Genomic DNA, 13,731 nt, shown 5'->3' on the forward strand with positions numbered 1-13,731 from the left:
ATTTGAAGTAATATCTGAGGAATCAGGTGAAGCTATGTTTACAAGGAGGAAGCAGCAGCAGCAGCAGCAGCTGGGCTATGTGATGAAATAGGCAACAAATGCTTGTGTGGATCCTTACTAGACACGGGCAAGGATACTACAGAAAGATTGAGAGGACCAGGCTGAAGCAAAACAGAGTGAGAAAGTGCAGGATCAGGTGGCACAGAAATGGGGAGAAGGTGGGGCAGGAATCTCAAATCCCCAAAATCCATCTTCAGAGAATTTTCCTTGTTCATCATGTTGGCGATTAGGAGATTCATGGGAGATTTGTGCGATTTGTGGTTAGGAAAGGAAAGGCAAAAAGTGTGCAACTATATCAGGTATTTGAAAAAGTGGACTAATTTGGAGACTCACAAGAGGAGCCTCACTCTCCCCGCCCTCCTTACAGAACATGCAGCATGAATGACAGAAGCCTGGTTTCTTCTAACTTCAAATGAAGATCCTTACCAAAGGAGGATGCTCATTTATAGGTTCTTTCCTTTAAAACTGATGCAGTGGCATGTGCTATTTTAGGATATCAAGCAGATGTGAAACAAAGAGCAACCATAAAAAGCTCCATACCCATTTGCCCCCAGGAATGCAGATAAGAGTGTGTGAAATGAAGGTCAGACACAGACTTTCAGGCTATTTGCAATTCTTACTATTTAACCTGTTGCATCCCTAATGCTCTGTGTCAAAAATAGATTGTTAACAAAGAGACAGAAGAGGGCAAGAATTTAAGAGTTGACTTGGTATGGCCACGTGAAGCAGACATGCAGGACATGCAGCATAAGGCTTCTGTAAGCAAGTGAGCGCTGAATTTGGGCTAGAAAAGCAAGTCAGCCATTGGTAGAAAGTGACCAGATGGAGTGAGATAGTGGGGGATTTGAGCGGTTGGGTGACGTAGAATGTGTTTCCTCAAATGTAAGGAGTTTCCTACATACCTGAGGGGGATCCCTCCCTGCATGCAAGAAGCCATACTTGCCCCCTTCCTTTTTCTGAGAGTGAGACCCTGCACCTAACAGCCAACCTTACTAATACTGGGACTGCATCTAGAAGTAAACAATATCTGGAACATTGTCTCAGAAGCTAGCAACTAAAAAAGCCTAGATAATCCACTAACAGCAAAGGGGTTCCTGCTGTGCTCTGCTCTGGCTAATTGGCTAACAGTGCTTAGATTATAAAACAGTAGGTATCAAGTAGCACTAAGGAAGAGATTGGCAAGGCTGTGGCTGGAACAATAATTGCAGCTTCACTGTTCATAAATCAAGGAGAATGAAGGAAACACTGGAGGAGAATTCAAAGGTCAGAAGCAATCCATGATCTGGGAGATTGTTTAATGTTATAAGATTTATTAATTCATTATGACAGAAAATGCAAGATCACTGGGCACAGCATAGGATTACGCTGCACATATAGCACTTTGCCAGTGTTTTAACAGAAATGGCTTGCTTTGCAGTCTCATTAAGCAACCCTACCCAGAGATATATGCAGGCAAGTGCCATTGTGCAACTACGGACAGGGCTGCATTTCTAATGTTTCCTGCCAGCATAAATGTGAATGCTATTTGGTTGCTACGTATCAATTCAAAGAAAAATAGTACCAGTATCAAATTTCTTATAGTGACAGCCAACACACTGTCTGAAAGCACTGTAGAATGCATGTCTACTCAGAAGTAAAAACAAACTTTGGCTACAGCTCATGGTCAAGGTTAAATTACATTTGTGGGCTGAAATAGGTGCCCCACTTCTGATAAAGTCTCTTGTGTACGCTGTTTCTCCATTTCCCCATGCAAATTGGGGGAGAGATACAGAAAGGCTCAGTTAGCTATAATGCTGCTGCCATTGCTGTAAGAGCAGCAAAGGTAAGGTCTTTGCAGACACACTGGCATCCCCCCCCCTCCCTAACTAGTCAGGTGCAGGCAGAATTGCAGGCACCTTGATATAGTCACTCCTGTTCCATCAGAGTCAGCTATCCTCAAGAAAGTAGGCAAGAAGAGAGAGACCGGAACAAGCATCATTATATGGGAAGAATGCCGGAGCCTTTCCTTGGTACCTACCACACTGACAGATGTAGGGAATGTGTGCCTGCACCCAGAACAGCAGGAGATGCTTTGTTGTCCACTCCTCACATACCCACTTCATCATAGTGAGAGGCATTTCATCTATATTCCATTATCATTTACCATGTGCACTAAACATACTTTTAATATATAAGTAAAATTTGTAATTACCTGGAACTACACCATTTGTTGCTATTGCACTCATTGATATTGCAGTTAGCAGAGTCTGCAAAAAAGAAGAAGTGATAATTGGATTTGGATTTGATATCCCGCTTTATCACTACCCGAAGGAGTCTCAAAGCGGCTAACAATCTCCTTTCCCCTCCTCACCCACAACAGACACCCTGTGAGGTGAGTGGGGCTGAGAGACTTCAGAGAAGTGTGACTAACCCAAGGTCACCCAGCAGCTGCATGTGGAGGAGCGGTGATGCGAACCCGGTTCCCCAGATTACAAGTCTACCGCTCTTAACCACTACACCACACTGGCTCTTGGAGAATGTTACTACTGGTAGAATTGGAGAATGTTACTACTGGTAGCAAATTTAAGAAACCACAGCTGATGACAGTTAGTATAGTAAGAGCAGAAGCTCCCAGCACACTGAGGGTGCAGGACCCATGAGTTAAATCTTTATAAAAAGCAAAAGATGTATGCATTCAAGTACAAGAGAGCACTAGAAACTATTGATCCATATGTAATACCAGTGGCATCTCCTTATTCTTGCATCTTATGTCAGAAATCATGCTTTTGCAATAGTATATAAATTGGTGAAGACACTGTAGTTAAAATGGTTCAAGTGGAGACAAGAACCAAGGCATAAATTTTACTGGTGGTCACTGACTAGGCACATATTACTTCTCATTTACGTAGTGCTGGTATAAACAAAGGCTCAGACACCGGATTCTTGGTGTAGAAGTGAGAAAGACCAACCATCACCCATGTATCCTTTTCACCTGCCTACTAATACAGCAAAGAGAAGCTATTTATACATATCTATATCCCATTCTTCCTTTCAAAGTTCAGAGCTGTTTAGGCACTGATGAAGCCCCATCTGCTTGGCATTAACAACATTGCTGCCTTAGATGCCCTCAAATAATACAACAGGCAAAGTTTGAGAATGAGAATGTCTGACAGTTGGTCTCTCTAACAGTTAAGCCCCTCAGAACAGGTGAAGCACAAGGCACTTAAATAGATGTGAATTGATTGGGTTATTTATATATGTGTGTCTGTGTGCTTCCAGTAGTTTTAAAATGGCAAGTGCGAAGGTCCAGCTGCAGGAATGGGAAAGAAAACCACTGTCTGTACCATAAAACCTAAAGCAAAATATTTTGTGAGTCTACAAGAAAGAAAGGAATATTCATTGGTATTGGTCAGCTGGCTGTATGGCCTTCATCAGTGGAACAGGCAGGGAAACAATTTCATTCAGTCCCCTTCACTTTGTGCCCCATTATTACTACTACTCTGATGGTCTACAGCAGATTTAGGAAGGATGTGGGGGGGGCTGCACTGGAGGGAGGAATAATAAAAAATTGCTTCCCTTCCCATTCCACTGACCAAAACCCTACCATAAGCTGAGTGAGATTCTTGGATACAACCCAATCTTTTCAAAAATGCATTTGGATTTAAGGAACTATTAAACATATTGAATGTTATGCTAGTTTTCCATAACCTAACTAAAACACAAATATAGTATGTATGTTTAATATCATCCTAACAGAAAAAACAATAATCAAACCCATATATCCAACAGGATGACATTTCAAGGTTAGAAAGAATTGTTTTCCTTTTTCAGTCATATCCCTTGCCATGAAATCAAATCAGAAGATGGAAGAAAGCCAGGTATGGGTCAAAGCTCCAGGGCTGAAACATGTGCAGACTTAAGCCCAAATCACTACAAAGACCCATGTCTGTTGGCTCTGAACTTCGGAAACAATATCTCACTTGATGAGTTGTTAGGAAATGATGTTGCTATTTAAAGTGAGAGCAGTTGGAAACAAAAGTAAGGGAAACTGTCCAAACTGGTAACCAAGCCAATCAGCTGTTGGGTAAGAGCCTCCCATTTGTTTTCACATCCTAATTATTCTCTCATTGAATGTATTACTTCCCCTGAGAATTAAAATCTCTTCCACAGTGTCAGAATCTAAAATGAAATGAAAGAAAAGCAAAAGACTTGGGTGATCCAGAAAGAGTATCTCTTCTCTGATTTAGATTTGGGGTACGAGCAATGACACCAATTAAGCCTTTAATTTGATCAGAAGGAAGAGAAACAACTGGTTCCCATCCTCATGATGCTCAACCTGGACAATGGCTTATCTTCCTAATTCACTGGTGACTGTGTTGTGTGCCACACAGAAAACACGTTTTTATAAACATACTGTCTTTTTAAGCCCTTACTTGGCACAACCCTTTCCCACCAATCACCCACAAAAGAGTTCTATTTTTTGAACTGCAACTACACTTGGCTTGCCCTATATTTTTGAACTCAGAAAAAGATTCGTTCATGAGAAATCCTAGCCTAAACAAGGTGCTGCTCTTTTGGCACTAGAGATTGAGATATACAAATGAAGTTAAAACTGTTGGCCTTCCTGAAAGCTACTTGATGTTGCTTTAGCATATCCGTAACGCAGCCACTTAGAACATAGCAACAGAAGGATATAAACTCTGTCTATCTTGCACCCAGTCTTGCTTTACATAGCTTGCTCCCCATAACTTGCTTGAATAAAGTTACTAGAGGACAATGGAAATCACTAGAATGCAGAACAGCATTTATCTAAACAGAAAAAGTGGAAGTTGTACTTACACCAGAACAGCACATGAATACAATGATGAAAGATTCAAGAACTCCTGCTGTTCCCACAATCCATGTCAGTCTCAGGAATAGGATAACTCCTAAAATGTTCTGTAGACAGGGCAGATACACACCAATGAAAGTGCCCATACGTGGAGCCTAAAAAACCCACAGAAATAATAATAGTTCGTTAGTATACTTTTTGACCAATGTATCTAGATTAAGCAAGACAGCCTTTTCCCCAAAGAAACAAATTTTTCATAAAGGCTGAAAAATCCTCTGACACGGGATGCGACCAGTAACATCTAAACAGAGAGAATCACAGAAATATTCAGAAACTGTCTGAGGAGCTTTTAGGTTTCTCACACTACAACCTCAGAAATGTATGTCATATGCCCTAAGAAAGAAACTTCTACTGCATACAATCAGAGCCACATGGCTCTCAGTCTTTCACTCAAATGTAGGTATGACCATGATCAGACAAGAACAATAGTGCAAGGCCGTATCTTCTGAGAGTAGTTAACACAACTGTAACCACAGAAAAGAAGCTATTTTGGGAAGCAAGAAAAAATGGAACTAAAGGATAACAGTTGCCCCACCCTAACAAGGAAAGTCGTATTTGGTAAAGATCTAGATCAGGCATAGGCAACCTTGGCTCTCCAGATGTTTTGGAACTACAACTCCCATTATCCCTGACCATGGCCCTGTTAGTTAGGGATCATGGGAGTTGTAGTTCCAAAACATCTGGAGAGCCAAGGTTGCCCATGCCTGATCTAGATGCACTCCCTCAGAGTCTTCAACTTCAGCTTGTTCCTGACAGATTTGGGTGTTGTCTTGTCTCTCTTCGGTTGCCCCCATTGTGTGAAGAATGTCACAGAGTACTAGCCCCCTTGTATAGTGGTACCTCGGTTTACAAACACAATTGGTTCCGGAAGTCTGTACTTAACCTGAAGCGTACTTAACCTGAAGCGAACTTTCCCATTGAAAGTAATGGAAAGTGGATGAATCCGTTCCAGACGGGTCTGCGGAGTACTCAACCTGCAGCGTACTTAACCTGAGGTATGAGTGTAATTGGTTCCGGAAGTCCGTACTTAACTTGAAGCGTACTTAACCTGAAGCGAACTTTCCCATTGAAAGTAATGGAAAGTGGATTAATCTGTTCCAGACGGTCCGTGGAGTACTTAACCTGAAGCATACTTAACCTGAAGCGATCTTTCCCATTGAAAGTAATGGAAAGTGGATTAATCCGTTACAGACAGGTCCACGGAGTACTTAAACTGAAAATACTCAAACCGAGGCGTACTTAAACCGAGGTATGACTGTATTCCCCTTTAGTATGCTCTGTGGCTATAGGTTGAATAATTCTAGGGCTTATTGATCATGGCCCAAAATTTTAAACTGTTTGAACAAAATCTTCTATTTTGCAAGGCCCCGGAAAAAGAAATATATCAGAGGTGTTACCAGCCACTTGCCCATGGCAACATCTGTTCCTTCAGTTGCCTCTATTGGCATGTTAATATCCATGATCACTGTGTCACTCTTTCCAAACCATGGAAAAGGGGAAGAGGGAAAAAAGAGAGTGTAGTGTGTATTTTGACACTCTCCAAAAGTAAACTTGTCATCTGTATGGTTGATAACTAGCAATATTTTAATTTTTCCTGGATGGAACTGAGAGAAATAAATCACATTTCATTTTATCATTATAGGTAATATTTATTACCTATTTTGTATGACAGACAACCAACCTCTCCAATGAAGAAGCTCTGCTACCAATTGTTAATTAAAAGTTTTGGCATTTGTACCTTTATTTCCTTACGTTTGCTATCTTCATCTTCTTCATGTTCTACCACTCCTTGAGTAACATTGGTATAGTTGGCTAGCTTATTAAGAAGAGATGATACCATGGGGTTGCTATCCATTTCTTCCTGTTGGGATTTGGAAAAACTTGTTAAATATCAAGGTCTAATATATAGGAACACATTTCAGAACAAAGAGGAAAAATCACCATATATCTATGCAAATTCTGCTGCTACAACCTTTTAGTTGTGAAATAACGAGAATTTTAAGGATTCTTTGTTATTATTGCAAAATAAAAGTTGTTAACAAATAATATTTGTGTACAAAATAAAACCACGGGTCTATTTCTGCTAAGATCTTTCTTAACATATTTAAACGTTCAAATTTGAACTCTCCTAAGTAATTCTGATGATTTTTTTGTGAACAGAGTTCATGATTGCAAGCTATATTTACTCAAGTTTTACATGAGATAAATGTATTTGCCATGGCAACCTCCCAGTTTTGTTGAGTGTCACTTCCTCCCTCTCTGAACGAGGCAATGACACACAGGCAGGTTTAAAGGTTGCTTAAGGTTGTTCCAATGATACACTCAAGTTTAAAAGATGTAGAGATACAGGAAGCTACACAAGTCACTCTGAAGGATCATTTGGAAGGCAAGACAAATGGTGTTATATTTGCTAACTGGAGCTATCTGGGATTCCAGAATAAAAACAAAAAGAAGGAAGAGGTCATGCCAGGCTGAGCTGAACATACATATAGAGAGATATGATATGCAAGTCCTTCCACTTACAGTTCAGGCCACTTAGAACATTAGCAAAGTTGGGAGTATTGGACTGAATGAAAAAAGGAAATGAGGGAAGGAAAAAGCATGTAGGGCTGGGCTGAAAAGTTCTTTAAGAATGTAAGAATACTGGATCAAGCAAATGGCCCATGTGCTCCAGCAACCTGTTCTCACAGTAGCCAACCAGATGCCTTTCGAGCACAAGAGCATTCTCCCCTCCAACAGTTTCCATCAACTAGTATTCAGAAGCATTGCTGCCTTCAACTATGGCAGCAGAGCATAGCCATTGTGGTTAGAAGCCACTGGTAGCTATCTCTTCCATGAATTTGTCTAATCCTCAATGTCATCTGAGTTGATGGCCATCACAGTCTCCTATGGAAGCGAGTTCCATAGTTTAACTATGTGCTTTGTGAAGAAGTACTTAACTTGACTTAACTTGACTGCTAGCTCAGTTTCTAATTTCAAACAAGTGAAGCAAATCTTTCAAAATGGTTCTTTGTAAGGTTATTCAGCTTTTTATTCAGAATGCAAATGCTTCATTACAGCTGACTAATGAACATCAATGGAAATATTTGCTACAAGAAATAAACTTGAGGGCTGAGTTCAACACTCCCCTCTCTTCTCCCCATGTGACCTGGAGAAGGCGTTTGCATGCATTTAGTTTCATTTTCCACAAATCCTGGCTTGTCATGTCATAGAAGCCAGAAATCATAGTTTAAATCAAACTCTGCTTGGTTAAACAAGCAGCTTATTGACTTGTGGTTTAAAGTTGGCCTGTTTTGAAACAACCAAAGTTTGTTTTACACCACAATTTTGGTTTTTGCAACACAACAAGTCAAGGAAAGCGAAACTAAACTCATTTTCCCAAACACTGGACTTCCCTCAAGCTTATTCCTTGTACACTAGCAGCAAACCATGATTTAGTGTTATATATCAACATGGTAGTATTATATTTCATAGAAGTGACAATTTGTGGATCCCTAGGGTTATATATGCAGCTTAATCCTGAGTAGATTCTCTGAAATTTACAAACCAAAGTTACTCATATATAACTTAGGTTTATTAACCTCAGTGGGTCTATTCTGACCCTGGTCTTGCAGAATAGATTGCAAAAAAACAAACAAACAGAGCAAGTACTACTGCTTGAATAAAAGTACATAAATAAAGCACTTCATACTTAGAAATTAGTAACAGGGATTTTGGGAAATAAGTTATCAAAAGTACCTCAAAAAGAGCCATATTTTTCCCTTCATAAATGTTTCCTCTCTCCATGCTGTCATTATTGATAAATGGGCTGCTTTCCCTTGGAATCCCATCGCCTACCACAAGAAAATGAATACAAGCAGAGTTATTTTTTTAATGTACAAACAAACCAAACATCAACCTAAAAGTAGCAACAAAAACAACCATAAGAGCAATATGAATAAAATCACAAGATAATAAAGTAACCATCATAATGATAATAAAAAGCTTAAAAAGGAATAAGTAACATAGAATATATGTACAAGGTTCATAAAGCATTTGTATCAAAAATGCCAAATAATCATGAATGTTGGCAAATAGATAATATTTAATGGGAATACGCCAACCATGTTTGATCATATACATCACAAACAGTCCCCAAGCAGAAACAAAGGGGTCCACATCACCCCAGGGACTCATATGGGTCAGCTTTTTTCAGAAATGACAATAAATATGACTTGTTAAATCCACAGATCCATAGAATAACAAGATGCATCCTTCCACCCTGGAGAGATCACTAGACAAGTGCCAACCAGCAGATACAGAATTAATTGTTGAGAGGTTAAGTCAACACTGACACTGTCAAAAATGAATAAGAGACATTGCTTAGCATCCAAGTGACTTGTTTGCCAACAATAATATCAATCTCCATTACAACTTGCTTCCATAACTTGTGTATAGTTACATACCCACCACATATGCCTATATGTTATACTGCTGGGATGCCTATATGTTATACACAGTTATAAGTACAGTGGTACCTTGACTTACGAAGACGATCCGTTCCGTGGCCGTCTTCGTAAGTCGAGGTTTTCGGATGTTGAAGCGCTTCGCACTTCTGCACCAACGCAGAACGCACGCACAGCGAAAGGACTTCCGAGGGTTGTCAACTTCGGAAGTCGAAACCTTCGGAAGTCGAAGCGTTTGGATGTCAAGGTATGACTGTAGATATATCAAAGCATTTAACTGTACACACAAATACTCCAGTAAGACCTTTAATTCCATAACTCTATTTATGACAGATATTTGCCTCCAAGTATCTGAATGAAACTTTACAGAATCTGTGAGGATTCAGACCTTGTTTTAATAAATTAAGTCACATTAATAGTTCATATTAAACAAAAATCCACTTTTCCTGGAAGAATATCCAACTGCCAACACCACTACAATCTGCTAGAGAGGGAAAAAGTTGAGAAGCTCCCCAAGAACTGAACTTACAAGTAAAAAAATCATGGAAACCTATGCCCACTTTCACGGTTCTAGTTCCCCCCACTCAGCAATTTGTTATTCCACACTCCAGTGTCCCCCAAACACTGTACACAGTCAGATCACATGAAATGATGTCTATAAACTTCCCACAAAAAAACCAAACCTGCAAGGATCTGTACTCTGAACAACACAACTTTAAAGTGCAAAAGGTGCAGAATTCTTCATGTAAAACTTTGTATATGTTCCAAAAAAAAATTCCAAAGTTGTATGTACGGTATGTGTTATGTACTGAGCTGAATCCAATAACAATAGGATCCAGAATGCAGCAGTCTGATTGGTTCGCAGGAGCCACCCAATCCAGCTCCAGGTGGAAGTGAATGCCAAGAAGAGGGCGACATTCTTCAGAGTCTGCAGAGAGGAGACATTCGAAATTGCCTGGGCTCTCCTTGCGCCGGAAGATGTCGCTACCATTTCTTACCCAGCAATAATGGAACGGCTGAAGGGGCACTTCTCGCCGCAGCCCTTGGTGGTAGCTTGCTGAAATGCCTTCTACGCAAAGAGGCAAGCCCCCAGGGAAACCATAACTGGGTTTGTGACCTCCCTCCGCCAAGCTGCCTGGTTATGCAACTTCTCAGAGTTGGAGAACATGCTTCATGACCGCCTTGTTGGTGGCCTGAGGGACGAGAAGCTGCAACGATGCCTCTACGCCAAAAAAGACCTCACGTTCCAGGTCGCTCTGGAGGAAGCCTTGGCAACCGAAGCTGCCGAGAGGTTGACGCAAGAGGCACGACCGGGCCCGCCATCCAAACCAAGGGTCCACCATGAATATCTCGCCAACTACTCAGAATCTGACAGGGAGGAGATGCACTCAAGCAGCACACACACCACAGCAGTCTTGATGAGGAGGGAACTGTGCAAGCTGTGGGGAGAGCCACAAGAGGAGGACCTTCTGTTTCCACAACACAGAGTGCAGGCAGTGCAGAAAATCAGGACACATTGCCCGGGTGTGTCGGGCTCGGCTCACCCATCATCAAGCATCAGATGACAGACCCAAGAGCCCCAGGTCACACGGCACAGTCGACACAATGCACCAAGGCAACTCGACGGAGATCACGGACTGCCAGGTATCATTCTGCTTCATATTCAAACTCTGTTTTCCTCAAGATACAGAATTTCCCTGTGTGCATTACAAAAAAATCTTACAATCTCCAAATGTTCTTACTTCCCAGTTTGATTTGCAGTGGTTACTTACATTTTAAAAAATGTCCTTGTTAGGTTGCTATAACTTTCCAGACCAGAATTCAAAAAAACTGTTTTCAAAGCAAATTATCTTAACCATTGCCATCTAATTGTCTTCTGTGACTTTCCACCCTCCTTGTGTCCAGGGTTAACTATTTGGCACCTCAGTGTTGTTTATGAGAGTAAAGGAAATGCCAAGTATTGAAGCTGAGGCTCCAATACTCTGGCCACCTCAAGAGAAGACTCCCTGGAAAAGACCCTGATGTTGGGAAAGATTGAGGGCACAAGGAGAAGGGGACAACAGAGGATGAGATGGTTGGACAGTGTTCTCGAAGCTACGAACATGAGTTTGACCAAACTGCGGGAGGCAGTGGAAGACAGAAGTGCCTGGCGTGCTATGGTCCATGGGGTCACGAAGAGTCGGACAAGACTAAACGACTAAACAACAGCAAAAGAACTCTTTAGCAAATAGCAACTCCTCCCCCAAGTCCAGTTCTTTCATCACCATGACATTTCCCCCCCTAGAAATGGTTCTCCAAGTAAGAGATCCAGGATTAATGCTCAGATATGGATGAGATCTGAGGGAGTAGTGGGCATGAGAGTAGTAAGTGGATGAGACAAGCCACCAACATGTAAAAGGTCAGCAAGAGCCTGTGGGGTCCTGATTTTAAGCAATTTATTTTGCGCTAGCAGTTTACTTGCAAAACATTTATACTCCCCTTTCCACACAGACCCATGTGTGGTCTCTCTAGTGTAGCTGTATTAGGAAAGCTCTTCTAGACATGATAACCAGCTTCTTTCTACTTAGTTGCAACAGAAATCATGCTTGCAAACATCCATGAAAACAGGACTTTCAGTACCAGTGTAGTGCATACTTTCAACAAGAACTAGCTCCCTCACAATTCTACCTCATTGCAACCTAACAGTATATATTAAAGGGGGATCTTTTCCAGCCTGAGAGCCACATGTCAGTGGCGGGTGGATCCAGAAACAAGTGGATGGAGCAACAAATGTACATTTTACCTTTGAGTTCTGCTCATTTTGCATTCCACCAACTCAACTGCACCTCTGAGAGAATGCGTAATGTCATGTCTGATATCTCCTTTCATTACACATTTAGTGTCCAAAAAAGAAAAGAAAAGAAGCCACAGTTCCTTACTCTCCTTATCCTTCGATTCTACTTTTATCAAGCAGGTATGTGCTACTTTCAGCCACACAAGCCAAATGTGCCTACCAATTACATATGGCAAGACTTGCAGTACTCCTAAAGGAAAACAGGAGTACAGTACTTTTTAGACCACTAAAAAAAGAAAAAGAAAAAGAAAGATGAAGAATGAAGCAAAGTCCTTTCAACCAGTTTTTCTTTCTAAAAATAGAACTACTGAAGGGGAAAAAACCCAAACATGAATGTAAAAACAGCCTGATACATGTTTTACAAACTGTAAAGCAATACAGTAAACTGCAAACAAAGCTTTAATAGGTTTGCCCAGACACGTTATGAGTAGCGCTAGAAACTATCAACATCACAATGAAGATTTAACAACATAATCAAGCGATACATTTCTGTTTTGAAAAGCAGGCAAGACAAATCTTGTATCTGTTTTGCAGTAGTTATATAGCAGATAAGCCAGATGCTGACTGGCAGAACGCTTTCAAAATAATGAACTTGTTTCATGCCAAAAGGGCAGTACACTTCCACTCTTCTATCCACCAGCTATAACAGGTATCTTTAGAATTCTTTTTTCAGCCAATGTTTGGCAATTTACAGACGTTACCTGAAGTCAGAATCACAAAAATATGTTCCAACACCAATGACCACATTCAGAGCAGGTCTAGATCCAGAACCACACAGCTAATGAGTATTTGACTTATTATTGTTTTTGTTGGTGTTGTTATTAATTTTTAAATTTTATATAGCACCCTTCACTCGCAGATCTCAAGGTGGCTCACAACACAAAAATACAACATAAAAGTAGGAAATACATGATAAAAACAAGAACCACCACCACCACACAAAAACAATACCCACCACCCCTCACGCCTCCCACAACCTTTTTAAAAAAGGGTGTTAAGATGTTTATCAGCCAAAGGCCTGGTGGAAGAGGAACATTTTCACATGGTGCCTAAAGGTGAATAATGAAGGCGCCAAGCCTTCCTTCCTTGGGAGAGCATTCCACAAAGGAGGAGCCACCACAGAAAAGGCCTGTTCTCATGTTGCCACCCTCTGGACTGCTTGTAGAGGACGGAAATGAAGGAGGATCTCACATGATGATATCAGGGTTTAGGTAAGTTCATATGGAGAGAGACAGACCTTGAGGTATTGCGGTTCTGAGCGATTTAGGGCTTCATATGTCAAAATCAGCACTTTGAATTGGGTCCAGAAACTAATTGGAAGCCAGTTCAGTTGGACCAGGACCTGTGTAATATGTTCAAACCGTCTTGTTATGGTGAGCAACCTGGCCACCAAATTCTGCACTAGCTGAAGTTTCAGAACCACTTTCAGAGGTAGCGCGACCCATAACAGGGCGGCATAGGCCATTGTGGCAACCACTTTTACGTTAAATACTGTACCTTTAAAGCCAATGGAACATGCAGGG

General features: G+C 41.0%; 1 protein-coding gene across 4 annotated transcripts in view; it reads right to left on the reverse strand.

Annotated features, from left to right (window-relative positions):
• Positions 1-13,731, reverse strand: part of SLC12A7 (solute carrier family 12 member 7) — a 106,277-nt gene that overhangs the window by 51,496 nt on the left and 41,050 nt on the right. For 2 of the 4 annotated variants that reach the window (XM_060278058.1, XM_060278059.1), the window contains exons 2-5: positions 8,669-8,763; positions 6,669-6,791; positions 4,879-5,025; positions 2,252-2,306 (exon numbers count right to left, since the gene is read on the reverse strand). In XM_060278058.1, the coding sequence (XP_060134041.1) occupies positions 2,252-2,306; positions 4,879-5,025; positions 6,669-6,791; positions 8,669-8,763 (420 nt within the window). Of the gene's footprint in view, positions 1-2,251; positions 2,307-4,878; positions 5,026-6,668; positions 6,792-8,668; positions 8,764-9,447; positions 13,153-13,731 lie in introns of those variants that run through there. The other 2 variants (XM_060278060.1, XM_035126082.2) reach the window with 2 other exon arrangements.

The sequence above is a fragment of the Zootoca vivipara genome, chromosome 8 (assembly GCF_963506605.1).
Source record: "Zootoca vivipara chromosome 8, rZooViv1.1, whole genome shotgun sequence".
NCBI lineage: Eukaryota > Metazoa > Chordata > Lepidosauria > Squamata > Lacertidae > Zootoca > Zootoca vivipara.